The sequence below is a fragment of the Pteropus alecto genome, unplaced genomic scaffold (genome assembly GCF_000325575.1).
Source record: "Pteropus alecto unplaced genomic scaffold, ASM32557v1 scaffold146, whole genome shotgun sequence".
Taxonomy (NCBI): domain Eukaryota; kingdom Metazoa; phylum Chordata; class Mammalia; order Chiroptera; family Pteropodidae; genus Pteropus; species Pteropus alecto.
Genome location: NW_006442107.1, coordinates 25,347,469 through 25,363,033, shown reverse-complemented (window position 1 = coordinate 25,363,033; position 15,565 = coordinate 25,347,469). Strand labels below are relative to the sequence as shown.

The 15,565-nt window shown below is 33.0% G+C and overlaps 1 protein-coding gene across 2 annotated transcripts in view; it reads right to left on the bottom strand.

Moving 5' to 3' along the window:
• Positions 1 to 15,565, bottom strand: part of ROCK1 (Rho associated coiled-coil containing protein kinase 1) — a 128,354-nt gene that overhangs the window by 40,468 nt on the left and 72,321 nt on the right. The window contains exons 11-16 of one of the 2 annotated variants that reach the window (XM_006920039.3): positions 15,243 to 15,303; positions 12,102 to 12,190; positions 10,281 to 10,329; positions 2,600 to 2,735; positions 1,346 to 1,437; positions 999 to 1,245 (exon numbers count right to left, since the gene is read on the bottom strand). In XM_006920039.3, coding sequence (XP_006920101.1) covers positions 999 to 1,245; positions 1,346 to 1,437; positions 2,600 to 2,735; positions 10,281 to 10,329; positions 12,102 to 12,190; positions 15,243 to 15,303 — 674 coding nt within the window. The remainder of the gene's footprint in view (positions 1 to 998; positions 1,246 to 1,345; positions 1,438 to 2,599; positions 2,736 to 10,280; positions 10,330 to 12,101; positions 12,191 to 15,242; positions 15,304 to 15,565) is intronic. The other variant, XM_015595720.2, reaches the window with a different exon arrangement.

The window sequence follows — 15,565 nt, the reverse complement described above, 5'->3', positions numbered from 1 at the left end:
GAAGTGGGTAAAACCAGGCATTTTTTTGAAAAAACAAAACAAAAAACAAAACTGAATTTTACTACCATTATACAAATTGTTCCTTTATTCACTATTAGTTATACTCAATCTTTTCTCTTTTAGACACACAAAGACTGCCGATATCTCTAGTCCTAATCTTCTCAGCACCCAATTCTTTATTTGTAATGAGATTCTATTTCTACAATTGATTTTCTATTTCTACCAACAATGAATGAGGAATTCCCATGTTTTAATAGTAATAATCCTCTCTGCCCAGATTAGTCCCATTTTGAGTATGACTTTTGTGAACTAGACATGTTTTAAAATTGAGTTTTCAATAATCTGGCTGTAAAATTGGAAATATCCACATTACCTACCTCACAGGGGTGCCTGTGAGATTGAAATTACAATGTGATACAACTGTAGGCATTATATTGAAAGAGGAAAATGGCTAACCATTTCAGTTTTTTACCAAGGTCATTTTCTTTATGAGAGCAATATAAAAAATATATTATCTTACACTTAAAAATGTTAAAGATAGGAAGTTTTATGCTTTTAACCACAATTAAAAATAAAAAAAAAAATTAAAAAATTACCTTCTATTGAAAAACAAAATGTGTTATATACATACATTGGAATATTATTCAGCCTTAAAAAGGAAGGAAATTCTAATACAAGCTACAACATGGATGAATCTTGAAGACGTTGTGCTAAGTGATATAAGACCTACACAAAAGCACAAATATTGTCTGATTCCACTTTTATGAGATAGCCAAATTCATAAACACATAAAGTAGAACAGTAGTTACCAGAAGCTGGGAGCTACCACATAAGGGGTATAAAGTTTTCATGATGAAAAAAAAGTTCTAGAGGTGAATAGTAGGGATGGTCATACAACAATGTGAAAGTAGTTTATGCCACTGAATTGTACACTTAAAAATGGCTAAAATGGTAAATTTATGTTATGTATATTTTACCACAGTAAGAAAAAATATTACCTTGAAGGTCTCCAATCATCTCAGAATCATGACCTCTGTCTCTTCGTTCAGCTTCTAACACAGCTTGCAGCTGGTAATATTCTTTGTCTGTTTGTGACTTGGAATTCTCTAAAATTCTATTTCTCTCCTGTAATTCTCTGTTCAGGGACTCGAGCTGACTAATTGACTTGCTCATCTCTGTGTGACTCTTCCTTAATCTTACAGCTGTGTCTGATTCTGTCCTAAGTAAGTCATTGGCTTCTTCTAGCTATTTAAAAAAGAGAGCAAGAAAATAGGTTTTTCACTAAATATACAATCAAACTTATTGATAATTAAAAAAAAAAAAAAACCACATTCAAAAAACTTACCTGCTTTTGTAATTGTGCCAGCTTCTCATTAGCAAGCTGTGAATTCTGACTTACTTTCTTTAAGTCTTCCAACTGATCCTTTAATGTAGCAACTAGAAAAGAAATAAATAAAATGTAGAAAGTACAAAGTTTTCATGGAGAAAACATATAAATCTATTTAAAAAAATAAAATTTAGTCTTAGGCCATAATAGTCAGCTACAGTAGGTCCACTCCCAAAGTGAAATTCCATCTTGGAAGTACTTATTTGTTTCTATGATTGTTATTTCAAATTATTTATTCCTAAGGCCAATCTATTAGTGACATATTATAAAGCTAGTTTTAATATTTATTTTTGAATAGTAAAAATCTTTGAACAGTTCAGTATTCTTAAAGTGGTTCAAAATTCAAAAGGTACCAAAAGGATATGGTGCAGAATGAGTCTTCCTGCCTCCACACATCATCTCCCAGTCCAATTTTCCTCCTCAGTCACAACTATTACTAATTTCTTTTATACCCTTCCTAATATAGTCTATGTACCCATATCTTAACACATAAAAACATACATATAATACATATATGTTTTCACATGCATATCTGTATATGTATACACAAATTAAGCTATATAGACAAGCACCCTTGTTTTAAATAACCTGTACTATTTTCCACTTAAAGATACAGCTTAGAGATTCTTTTATATCATGTACTAGGAGATACTTTTTATAAGATGCATAGTACTCTACCATATAGGTATACCAAAATTTATTATATCACTGATTACATTTATACTGTTTGTAATTTTTGACATTTAAAAAAATGCTACAATGAATACCCTTGTTTTTATATCAGTGTGCTTGTGCACAAGTATCTATGTAATTCTTAGAAGTGAAATCACTGGATCGAAGGGTGTAGAAAGCTATTTTAAATGTATTTATAACACTAACATTAAAACACATGAAATTCTAGGTTAGTAGTTCTCTAATGCGGCTGCCTGTTAGAAGTGCCTAGAGGGCTTATTAAAAATACCGATGCTCAGGCCATATGTCTAGATCAGTTAGCATCTCTGGAGTTTAAGCATCAGTATTCTTCAAAGCTTTCCAAGAGATTTAAATATGCAAGTTAGGGTGAAAATCACTTCTCTAGCTCATGAGATGTCTTAGCATTATGGCTTCAAAAATATTTCATAGGCACTAAATTTAAGATAACCTCATGACAAAGACATCAAAGATAGTGTTAGACAGAAATTGCAGCACTTTTCAAAAGAAGTAACAATTTACCTTCATTTTCTACATTTCTTCTCTTCTCATTTTCTTGTTCTGCTTTTCTTTGGTACTCATTAATTCTATGTTGGAGCAACATTTTCTCTTTCTCAATCTGAGACACTGTAGATTCTAGATTTCTTCTTTGATTCCCCTGAAATTATAATGACAAGGTGCCACTGCAATTAATACTTATTTGACAGAATACACTTCTTAAAAAAACACACAACACACAAAGACTTAAGATAGATTTCTTTGTTTCAAAATCAGATAGTACCCCCTAATGACAACTTTCTAATAACAGAACCAGCTTGCCTTATAAGACAGTGAGAATTCCCTATTTGAACTAGGTATGTAAAATTTTCAGAGATATTTGAATCCATAAATATAAAAAACAACTCATCAGATTGAAAGTCACTTTACTAGTTTAAGAAGATCATAACAGATTATCCTATCAAAATGTTTATTTACAATACTATATTTAAGATATGAAATATGAAAGGATTAGACAATTGCATATTTGATAATTCAATGGTGCAAAGCTCAAATGGTACCAAATGCTACAATGTGTGCATTAAGTTCATTAGTCCCTGTGTGTCTCCCTTTATCCTCTCCCTGCCTCAGTAACATTTTATCTTTGCTAAGGCGTTCTATGTATCTACCTACTAATGCATATTAAAATTATGAAGGAAATATATATTTTAGAAAATAAAACTGTAGGAAAGAGGAGGGTTAAAAAAGAAACTTCTATAACTTAAAATTTTATTTTCTGTTTCTGAGTTACCACTATCAGCATACTCTGCTTTTGATGCTTCATTTTTATCTTTAAGACTCCACACTGGTCATCCTGAAGTGCATGTTTTTTCTGAACTTTCCTATCTTTAAGCAAAAACTGTCTTTTAGGTAAGATGCTGCCAGAGAGATTTTGTACAGTTTGACAGAGATCACATAAAGTCTTTCCAATTCCAAGGTTTTATCATTTTTTTTAATTTTTATTTTGAAATAATTATAAATTTGGAAGAGTTGCAAAGATAGTATACAGAGGTCTCATGTATCCTTCCACTCATTTTCCTCTAATAATTACATTATGTGTAACAACAGTACAATAACAAAATCAGGAAAATGACACTGGTAATAAAGTACGTATGTAGTTCTACGTCATTTTATCTCTTAGGTAGATTCATGTAACTACCACCACAATCAAGATACAGAACTGTTCTATGAGCACAATGATCTCCTTCCAACCACTAATTATAAACATACTTATTTCTGTTCTCCCACCACCATATTATTCCTGGCAACCAATAATGGGCCCTCCGTCTGTATAATTTTGTCACTTTGAGACTATCATATTAATGGAATCATATAGTATGGACTTTTTGAGATTGGCTTTTTACATTCAACATAATGCCCTTGAGATTTATCCAAGTAGTGGTGTTTATCAATAGTTCATTCTTTTTGTTGCTGAGTAAGTAGTCCATGGTACATATATATCAAACTTTGTTTATCCACTGACCTACTGTAGGGAATTTTGGTTGTTTCTAGTTTTTAGCTATTACAAATAAAGCTACTATGAACAGTAGTGTACAGGTTTTTGTGAGGACATGAGTTTTCGTTTTTCTGGGATAAATGCCCAAAAATACAATTGCTGGGTCGCATGGTAGTTGCATGTTAGTATTTCAGGAAACTGCCAAGCTATATTCCAGAACAATTGTACCATTTCACATTCCCATCTGCAATGTGTAAGTGATCTAGTTTCTCCACATCCTTGTCAGTTTTGGTATTGACACTGTTTTTAATTTTACTTGTTCTAATAGTTATATAGTGTTATCTCATGGTGGTTCCAATCTGCATTTCTCTAATGACTAATAATGTTAAGCATCTTTTCATGTGCTTGTCATCCACTTTGATGAAATATATGTTTCATCTCCTCTGCCAATTTTCAAACTTGATTATTTACTGTAGAGCTTTAGTTTTAAATATTCTAGACAGAGTCTTTTGTGAGATTTGTAGTTTGCAAATACTTTTTTCCAGGCGATAGCTTGTCATTTCATCCTCTTATCAGGGTCTTTCACAGAGCAAATATTGTAAATTTTGGTGAAGTCCAATTTATTGAATTTTTTCCTTATATGGATCATTTTTTGTGGTGTCATATCTAAGAATTCTTTATTAAACTTTAAGTCCCAAGGATTTCTCCTATTTTTTCTTTAAAATTTAATATTTTTTGTTCACATTTAAAAATATGAACTGTTTTGAGTTAATTTTTACGTAAGATGTGAGACTTAAGTTGAGGTTCATATCTTGGCCTACTGAATAGCTAATTGCTACAGCACTACTTGTTAACTGTCGTTATTAGATTTTGGTACCTGGGTAATTTTAGCATCAGAAAATTCATTGGGGAGTGTTCTCACCTCTTATATTTTCTGGAAGAGATAGTATAGAATTGGTGTTAACTCTTAAAACACTTAGTAGAATTCTCTAATAAAACCATCTGATTCTGGAGTTTACTTTTTTGGGGAGCTTTTAAATTATGAATTCATTTTAATAGTTATATAGGGCATTCAAATAATCTATTGCACATTTAGAGTTGTGATAGTTTATATTTTTGTAGAAATTAGTCTGTTCAAATTTCACACTTACATGTTTTGAATTCTTTATAGTATTCCCTTATGATCTTTTTGATATCTATAGAGTCTGTAGTAATACGCCTTATTATTCCTGATACAGAAAATTTGTGTCCTCTTTTTGTCAACCGTGCTACAGGTTTGTCAATTTTGTTGATCTTTCCAAATAGCTAGCTTTTGTTTTCATTGATTTTCTCTATTTTGTTTTCAGTTCCATTATCTCTGGTCTTATCTTTATTTTTCCTTCCTTTGGGTTTATTTTGCTCTTCTTTTTCTAGGTTCTTGAAATATGAGCTTAAGTGATTAAGACTTTTAATCTCTTCTAATACAAGAATTTAATGTACAAATTTCACTTAGAGCACTAGGGAAGCTGCATCCCACAAATTTGGAGGTTTTATTTTCACTTCCATTGCTCAAATATTTTTTAACAGATGACCAGCCATAACTTTTTAACTTAACTTTAACATATTATTTCATTTGCTTCAAGATTTCCTCTTTGACCTATGGATTACTTAGAACTGTGTTGTTTAGTTTCCATGTGTTTTTGCATTTGCCTCGTATCATTCTGCTATTCATTCTAATTTGATTACCTTCTGGTCAGAGAACACATTTTGTGTGATTTCAATTCTTTTAATTTTATAGACATTTGCTCAGGATGTGATCTATCTTGATATGTATTCCTTGAATGTTGAAAAGAACGGGTATTTTGCTCTTGTTGGGTGGAGGGTTCTACAAATGTTGAATAGATCCTGTTGGTTGATGGTGCTGAATTCTCCTACATTTGCAGATTCTCTTGTGTATGAAGTGGTACTGAAGTTTCCAATAATAATTGTGAATTTGTCTATTTCTCCTTTCAGTTTTATTAGCTTTTGCTTCACATATTTTGTAGCTCTGTTGTGGTGAATACAAATTTCTTAGTGGACTGACCGTTTTATCATCATGTAATATAACCTCTCTGTCTCTAATAATTTTGTCTGTAGTCTACCTTAACTGATACTAATATTGCCATTGCTGCTTTCATTTTGCTAATGTTTGCATGATATATTTTTCCATTCTCTTACTTTCAATTTGCTTATATATTGTTACATTTGAAGAGAATTCTGGTAGATAGCATATAGTTAGGGTCATTTAAAAAAATCTACCCTGACATCTGTAATTGCTGCTACATTTAATTTACATTTAATGTAATAACTGGTATGTTAGAATTAAGTCTCCCATTTTTGTTTTTTGTTTGATCTTTTTTTCTCTTTCATGTCTTTCTGTGGGTTATTTAAACATTTTTTGGAAGTCTAGATTTATCTACAGTGTTTTTCAGTGTATCAATTTTTATAACTTTTTAGTGGCTGCTCTAGGTATTACATTTATATATACAGTACACAGTTAATCACAATATACTGCTGGCAACTTACCAGTTCAAGGCAAGTGTAAAACCTTTACCTCCCCTTATGTCTCTTTATCTTCTTATTCATAATTATCTTAACTATTTCATATATAGAGAACCTCATTAAATCTCAAGAAGGGAAATGTATTTACCCATATTTTTAGTCTCTGTTGTTCTTTCTTCTTTCCTGATATGTCAAGATCCTATCTTTTACCAATTCCTTTCTATTTAGAAAATTTCCTTTAGCAATTCTTTTTGGGAAGGTGTGCTGATGATAAATTCTCTTAAGTTCTCCTTCATCTGAGAATGCCAAGATTTTCATTTGGGCACACAGAATTCTGGCTTGACAGTTCCTTTTTTCAGCCCTTGAAAAATGCTGTGCCACTTCCTACTGTCTTCCATGGTTTCTGGTAAGAAATCTGCTGTCATATGTGTTATTCTTCCCTTCTAGATAAGTGTCTTTTGCTGTAAGATTTCTTCTTTGTCATTAGTTTTCACAAGTCTGACTATTGTATGTCCTGGTGTGGATATCTTTGGGTTAATTCTTTTTGTACTTTGCTCAGCTTCTTGTAGGTCTTTTTTGTGTAGGTCCACGGCTTGTCAAATTCGTAGAATTTTCAGCCATTTCTTCCTGTCCCCACTTTTCTCCTCTCTTTCAACAATTCCAATGACACAAGTGTTAGAACTTTAATTGCTATGGTCCCACAAGTCCCTGAGGCTCTGACACTTTTTTTTCACTGTTTTTCAGACTGTGTAATTTCTATTGTTCTATCTTCAAGTTCTCTAATTCCTTCCTCTGTATCCTTCACTCTGCTGTTAAGCCTATCCATTGACATTTTCATGTAGTTATTGTAATTTCTGATTCGTTCTACTTTATATCATCTACGTCCCTGTGAAGACTATTTCTTTGCTGATGCTTTCTAATTTAAAAATTTCATTTGTTTCAAGCATGTTTGTAGTTGCTCACCAAAACGTATTTGTGATGATTCTTTTACATTTATGTCAGATGTCAATGTTGGCATCTGTTTATTGCCTGTTTATTGTTTCAATGGAAACCTAGGCATTTTTGGTATTATGTTATGATACTGTGGGTCTTATTTAAGTCTTCTGTTTTAGCAGGTCTCTTCTGTTACTGTTCTGGTGGGATTATGCAGGTGCTGCCTCATTTCTGCCAGAAGGAGGTAGAAATCTAGGTTTCCACCTGATCTTTATTGACACAGAGCTTGAGAGTGTGTGGATCCTCATTACTGCTGGGTGCAAAGGAAAGTTCTGGTACCCCACTAGTCCCCTGCTGATGAAATAATGGCTGGGAGGAGGTAGGGTTCTTTGTTAATACTGCCTACATGACTTCTACAGACATTGCTGTGAAGAGATATGCTTGTTATTTCAGAGCTGAAGGTTCAAACTCTATACCAGGCCTTTTCTGACACCAGCCCAGCAGGGAGAAGGAGGAGTGCCTTGTTGCTGCTGAGTGCAAGTGAAAACCTAGATTCCCCATATGGTTGCCAATGACATTGTCTGGAGAGGTGGGGAAAGGCTTGTCACTGCCCAGTAGAAATGATAAAGTCTTTCCACTGGACCTTCTCTGACACCACTGCGTCAGAGGATTGGAAGTCCAGGCCTTTGCTGGTGGGGGTGGGGTTACATTTTTTTATGTTGTGTTTGGCTGACTAGAGCAGTGATTGTGTAAAAGTTTTCTGACTTGTTAGCCTGCCCTTCTCCTGCTCTGTTGGCTAGAGAGATTGACTTTCTTGTCTGTGCTTGTTGGTGTTTCCAGATTGTTGGCTTCTCCAGCAACCAGTCTGGGATATATGCTGCAAAAAGAAAACCCATAGTATTCATTTCTGTGTTGTTTCTTGAGACCCAAGTACTCTAGCTGGTCGGCCTTCTCTTTACCATTCAGAATCTTTTTATATTTGTTTCATATGTCTACAGTTTTTAGCTGTTCTTTGTAAGACGAATAAGGGAAAGTACTTTTACTCCATCTTTCCAGAGCAGGACTATATTTGCACTTTCATTTTTCAAGCTTTCGATCAATTGCGATCCAAAAATATTAGATAGAAAATTTCAGAAATAAACAATTCATAAGTTTTCAATTGCACAGCATTCTAGACAGTGTGATGAAATCTCACGTTGTCTGCTCCATCCTACTCAGGATGTGAATCACCCCTTTGTCCGGCAGATCCACGCTATACATGCTCCCCACTTGTTACTCAGTACCCATCTTGATTATCAGACCTACTGTCACGGTAGTATCACAGTGGTATCATTGTGTCCAAATAACCCTATTTTACTTAATAATGGTCCAAAGCGCAAGAGTAGTGATGCTGGCAATTTGGATATGCCAAAGGAAGCTGTAAAGTGCTTCATTTAAGTGAAAAGATATGTAGATAAAGGAAAAAACATAGTATACATAGAGTTCAATACTATCTGTGGTTTCAGGCATCCATTGGGAGTCTTGGAACGCATTCCCTGCAGATAAAAAGGGACTACTGTATTCTAATATTATAATTAGGATCTCTCTTTCTACCCTGAATTTGGAAAGTTGAATAACTTGAACCTAGCACACGTGAACTTTGTGTCTTAGAAGTGAATTAAAAAGTAGAGGATATGCAAAATTATTTCTTAAGTACTTAGTCAAATAAATAGTGCTAAGTGCACAATGACCAATGGCAAGTTGGTAAAATATTACCTGAATCTTCTCAGATAACTACATGTATATCCAAAGCTACAAATGAGGGATAAAAAAAACACCACTGACAGATATTAACTATTCCTTAAGAGAAAATTATGACAGCATAAAAACCATCAAAAAGATTAAATCTAAAAAGGACCAAGGAAGCAATCAATGAGAGGAAGACTAGAGAGAGTATATTTCTTTTCAGGGACTCTTCATAGAGTCAGTAGAAAGACACTTACAAGTCAACCAAAAGGAATGAAAATGTATTACATATTTGCAAACAAACATCTGTATAATGAAATGTTTATGCTGTGTTTTCCTGATAAAAATTTCTTGCTAGGCAACCATGGAAAACATGAATAATTAAAAAATCAATATATTTCCCATTTGGTCACATGAAATTATGTTAATGTCAGTCTTTTTTAAGTATTCTTTCCTCTCTCTTATTTGTCTCTTTCTACTATAGCTGCAGATTCGATTTCTGATCTCTTGATTCTCTTGCTCCTTTTTCACCTTTCAATCATGAAGAACCATTGAAATGAAATTTTTGTACTAAAATTTCAACATGGTTTTAGAATAAAACTATATAAAAGAAACTAAAGTATAATCTAACCTGTATAACTTGAATCTGTAGCTCCAATGTAGCTTTCATCATAATTCTTTGTATTTCCACATATAAAGTTCAAATGTAATTTTCTCAGAAAGCAAAACAATACAAAAGAAAAGGAAAATAAAAAAGCCCCACTTCTGATTAGACAACAAAAAGTACCTCTTCGGGACTAATGGACATGGACTATAGACTAGTGGTTACCAGAGAAAGGGGAGAGGTAGACGGGGTAAAAGGGGTCAAATATGTGGTGACAAAAAGAAATCTAACTATGAGAGGTAAACACACAGTGTACATATATATATGCCTTACTGTTAGGTGAATAGCTGAAACTTATTGGATTTCGTTAACCAATGTCATCATAAAAAAAATAATTTTTAAAAAATCAGCAAATTAAAAAAAAGTACCTCTTCATCCAATTCTTTCATTATCTTGTCTAGTTTTATGTTTGAAGTTCTGTAAAAACAAAAGCAATATAGATTAGAAATATGTTTATTTTTTATTGACCAGGATGGAATCCCCTATTTCTTACTTTTCCATTTAACTAAGATTTCTTCTTTTGTGCTATGGATCTCTTTCTCAGTCTGGTGAAACCTATGGCCTTTTTTCAGAACATTTTTAGAAGCATAAAATAAATACATAGGATTAAAAGAAGCCAAAATTATATTGAAATGTAGTCATAAACTTAAAAAAAAAGTATGATTCAGTATTATGTGTGCTTCTTTGTTAATACAGTAAATCACAAGATCTTATGGCAGTAATTTCATAGTAGTGGTGAGCATAAATGATATTTAGGGACAACTAACAACTAAGAAAATACTTGTAATTTCTATTATAAAAAATTCATAGCTACCACAAATAATTGGATTATAGCCTATGTTCATAATTAAAAGAAATGCTGAATTTCACTTTAAGTTAGAGAAAATATTAATTTTTTCCTCTTCCAAGTTTAAAGACCTCAAATTCCATCCATGGACCCTTTGAGGGAGAGATCTATGGATTCCAGGTTAAGGATTTCTGAATACAATATACAATACTTGCTACTAAGCAAAAATTAGCCATTTACAATACTTGCTACTAAGCAAAAATTAGCCATTTAACCTTTAATACAAAATTAAGTAAATGAAGAGAAAGGTGGCACATATAAATCAATAAATACACTCACTTGCAACTTGGGTAAAAATAAACAAAGTCCTCCAAGATCAAGACTCTACTGACCTTCCCAGACTCTTTTTAGGCTTCCCCCAAGTCACCCCACATATTCATATGATTTTTGGCCATTTTAGCCATTCTTACTTTTTCCTCAAATTGATCCTCACTACCACCACTACCACTAGTTTATCATTTGCCTTCTAATTTCGACTGCAGTATTTTTGGATGTAGGAACTTCTCAACATTTATACAATAATATCTATCCATTTTCTCTCCTTATTTCCATATTTTATACTCAGAAATTCCTTCCAAATCCTGGCATCAATTAATTATTTGCTTATATTCAAGTGCTTTTATAAAAAATGTCTATATTATACACTTAACTATTTAATCTATCAGAAATGGTATGCAGTGAGAATCACAAAATTGCCAGTTTTTCCTATTCTGTTTGTTGTATACTTAATCTCCAGTATTACCTCCGTATTTCATTTATTCAGCACTATCCACTAAAAATATAATTATAAAAAGTTATTGTTTGTAATTAATAAGTAACTCACCATTATGCTAGGTTATTTAAAATAATCTTTCTATATTTTCATAAATATACAGACTTACTATATTTGGATTATAGGAAAAAGTTCTGATTTACTGCTCTAAAGAATCACAGAGGAAATTAGAATGTCTGCATCAAAAGTTTAGTGAATTTTAATCTTCAACATTTACATTTTAGAAAGCATCTTATTTAATGTAAATTAATTTGCTCTTTTAGCCAGCTAATTAAAATGAGAAAGAAAAGCAATAAATCAGGTACTAAGTGAATCGATTCTATAGTTTTTTAATAAAGACTATGAGGAGCAAATGTACTTTAAATATTCTGAGGAAAGTATATCTAAAATTAATGCTGACATAAATATTACTGTAATTCTAGCTAAGATATTCTTCATTGACAGTATATCAGCGGCAACCTTTATACCCTCACCTTACTTATGTCTACTTATTAGTGTTTACAGAGTGAAAGCTTTAAAATAAGCTTTGCTATACACTTTTAACGTAAAAAACATATAAAGTATTCTCACCTGCACTTCTGTTCCATTTCATCTTTTAATTGCATTTCATTATGCAGCTGTTCTTCCAGCTTATAAATTGTTTTTTGCAAACTTTCCTGCTTTAATTGAAAACAAAACAAAACTCATTCTACTAAGAATACTCATAGAGAATTTAAAAATAGCAAGGTTATGTTACCATTTTACATCTGTTTAGGAGAGAATTATTTGGTTCGATCTTCCCCTTTTTCTATCTGAAATTTTTATTTTTAATTTAACAAGAATTTTTTCCAACACCTACACATATATCAGGCACTGTGGTAGGCATCAGTAATACAAATTAAAAAGATTTGGTCCCTGTTCTCATGAAGCTAATAATTAAACAGTGGGGCATAGAGGAATGAGAGGGTGAAAAGAACCTACAATAACCCAAAGACATATACACAAATATTGTAATAAAATGTCATAAGTGATAATAAAATTACATACAAGATGTTATGGAGGAGAGAAGAGACCAATCTAATTCTTCCAAGATTGTGTATGTTTGAGATGAGACCTACAAGATGAGAAATATTTACCAAAGAAGGTCGTAGAAGGAAGGCGTTTTAGCCTTCCAAAAATCGAGAGGCAGAAGAAAATATATTAGGAAATGGAAAGAAATTAAGTATAGGCAGAGCATATAACAGGGAGAATGAGTCACACAAAATCTAAAAAGGTGAATGGGGTTATGATCCTTGAATATAAGAATAGGAGTTGAGAGCTTTGACACATAAGCATTTTAAAAAGGGAAATGACATAATACTGGCATTTTAGAAACATCAATTCAGTAATAAGGTGAATAGAGAGTAGAGAAATTCTCAACAAAGCAACCAGGTAACAGCTACTGAGATAGTTCGGGCAAAAGAGTATATAGGTCTGATAATAGGCAGAGGTGGTAGGAATGAAGAGGAGGAAACACACAGTGTGAAATATGTGGTGACAAAAAGAAACCTTGAGAAACATTTAATAATTCAAGGGGGAGGGAGGGAGGAAGAAAAGGGGATGAGGGGACAGAGAAGTGATACTGCAAAAAGGACTGAAAATAAATCCAAAGAGACAGGAAGCAAAAAAGAAAGAATGGGAACATGAAAGAGTTACAAAACCTTGAGGTTCCAAGGAGGGAATAGTCAGTGTCAAATGCAGCAAGAAAGAAAATATGGAAAGAAAATTATTCATCGTATTTGGAAACTGCAAAGTTGTTCATTAGCATCTTGGCTAAAAGGCTTTGAAGGAAGAGTTGAAAATTAAATTAGTTGACTTTTGTACTCAGTTCTAGGTTAACAGAGATAGTAGGCATGTTGATGCTTTCTACTTCCCGTGATCTTACCAAAGCCAAAGATAAAAATTAGCGAGCAGCCACTGAGAAAAACTTACGGCAATCACCACTGAACAAGTTCAGCCCCCAAAACATGATTCCATTGAATATTTTTTGATGTCCTAACGTATCACTAATCCTACAGTAAGAGCTGGGTTACAGAAACTCCTTACTGTCACCTTCCCTAGGTTAAAGGTGTTTAAATTTTAAAGATTTCTGAGCCCTTGTTAGCTATACAGCTTGGCAAATAGCTCTACTAGGATGAGAACTTAGGAGAGAAAGATGGCTAAAATAGCTAACAGGTACTAAAATAGTTCATTTACTTTTTTCTCACTTTCCCTTCCCATCAAATGTTCTCTTACATTCAAGGTTAAATATATCAAGGAGAAAAAGAAGAATTACATAAGCTTCTAAAAATCACTGCTACCTACTCCCTTCCTCAGTTAAACTTATGTAGGCTACAGAACACAAAGAATTAAAAAAAAAATGCTCTAAGGATGGCCAAGTAATTACTTCTGATATTTATAAGGAAAGTCTGGTTAAATCAAAAGGATCTTCTCAAATGTAAGCAAGTAAGACTTGAACCTCTGTCTCATGAACATGAGTGATTTTAATAAGAGAAAGGACTCAAGTCTCTAATATTTACTTTCATTAATTTTCAGTGGACAAATAATGCAGTTATTATCCATTTGCCCTTTTTCCCTTCTAGCCTTGAAGATCCACTCTCTGCTCTTCTTTACCTAAAAATCTACAGACTATCTTACCTGAATTCCATTGCCCTATAATTCCAAGGCTGTTTTCAGCTTACGAATACTAGCAGGAAATCAGAAGGTGAGAGAAACAAAACACTATTCACTCTCCCCACACTCTTGTTGCATTACAGTGTTCTATGTTCTATGCCCCTCCTTTTATGATTCTAGACTTCCTTCGATAAGATTTGTCTCTTTGTCTTTTCAGACTAGAGGCAGTGGCTTCCCATTGTTGTTAATCTGTGGGTGCTTTAGCACCCATTATTTATTGCTCCCCTTGACCCTGATCATACCACTGCTAATAGTCCCTTCATTAAACTCTCTTCATTTAATGAATAAATGAAATACGGCATAAAAATACAACAGAATATATTTAGCCTTAAAAAGGAATAAAATTCTGATACATGCTACAACATGGATGAACCTTAAGGACATTATGCTAACTGAAATAAACCAATCAGGAAAAGTCAAATGCTGTATGATTCCACTTATACAAGGTACCTATAACAGTGAAATTCATAGAGAAAAAGCAGAAGAATGGTTACTAGGCGCTGGGTAGAGGGTGCAATGGGGAATTTAATGAGTACAAAGTTTTAGTCTGGAATGAAGAAAAGGTTCTGGAGACAGATAGTGGTGATGGTTGTACAACAACATGAAGGTGCATAATGCCACCGAACTGTACACTTAAAAAATGATTAAAGTCATAAATGTTGTTATTTAATCACATACAAAACTCTCTTCATTTAAATCTTTTGAAAGTGCCATCTGTTTTCATGTTAAGACCCTGATTGATACATTGATTTATCATAAATTCCTAATTTCAAGGATCACAAAAACTACCACTGCCTATCTGTATAGTAATTTATAGTTTACTAAATGCCTCTACATATACTATCCCATTTGATATGTAGGCAAAAAATCAACTGGAGAGAATATGGTAGGTGAAAAGTGCTATACAAATTTAAGTTCACTAACTACGTATTCAGAAGCAATACATGCTTATTTAATATCATGCACAGAAAATATATTATCCACAAGACAACTTTTAAAAAACAGTAAGAAAATGCTTACCAAGCTTTTATCCGCATTGGAGCTAGTTCTGTTATCATTAGGATTTGCTGAAGACAAGTATCTGGGGAGAAAATAGATTTTAAGAGTAAACAAAACAATAACAACCAATAACAAATACATGTTTATTTTTTGTTCAGTATTGTAGTTGCTCTGCTTTTTAAAAACAGTACAGGTAAAGAGATACTACTGCTGCTGCCACTGCCCCTGCTAACTTCCTCCACTATGCTCCAGCTACTGCTATTAATACTTCTACTATCACCATTGCTACAGTCACTTCCTTGGTTAACCAAGAGAGCTCTCTCAAAAAGATACCAAATAGCTAC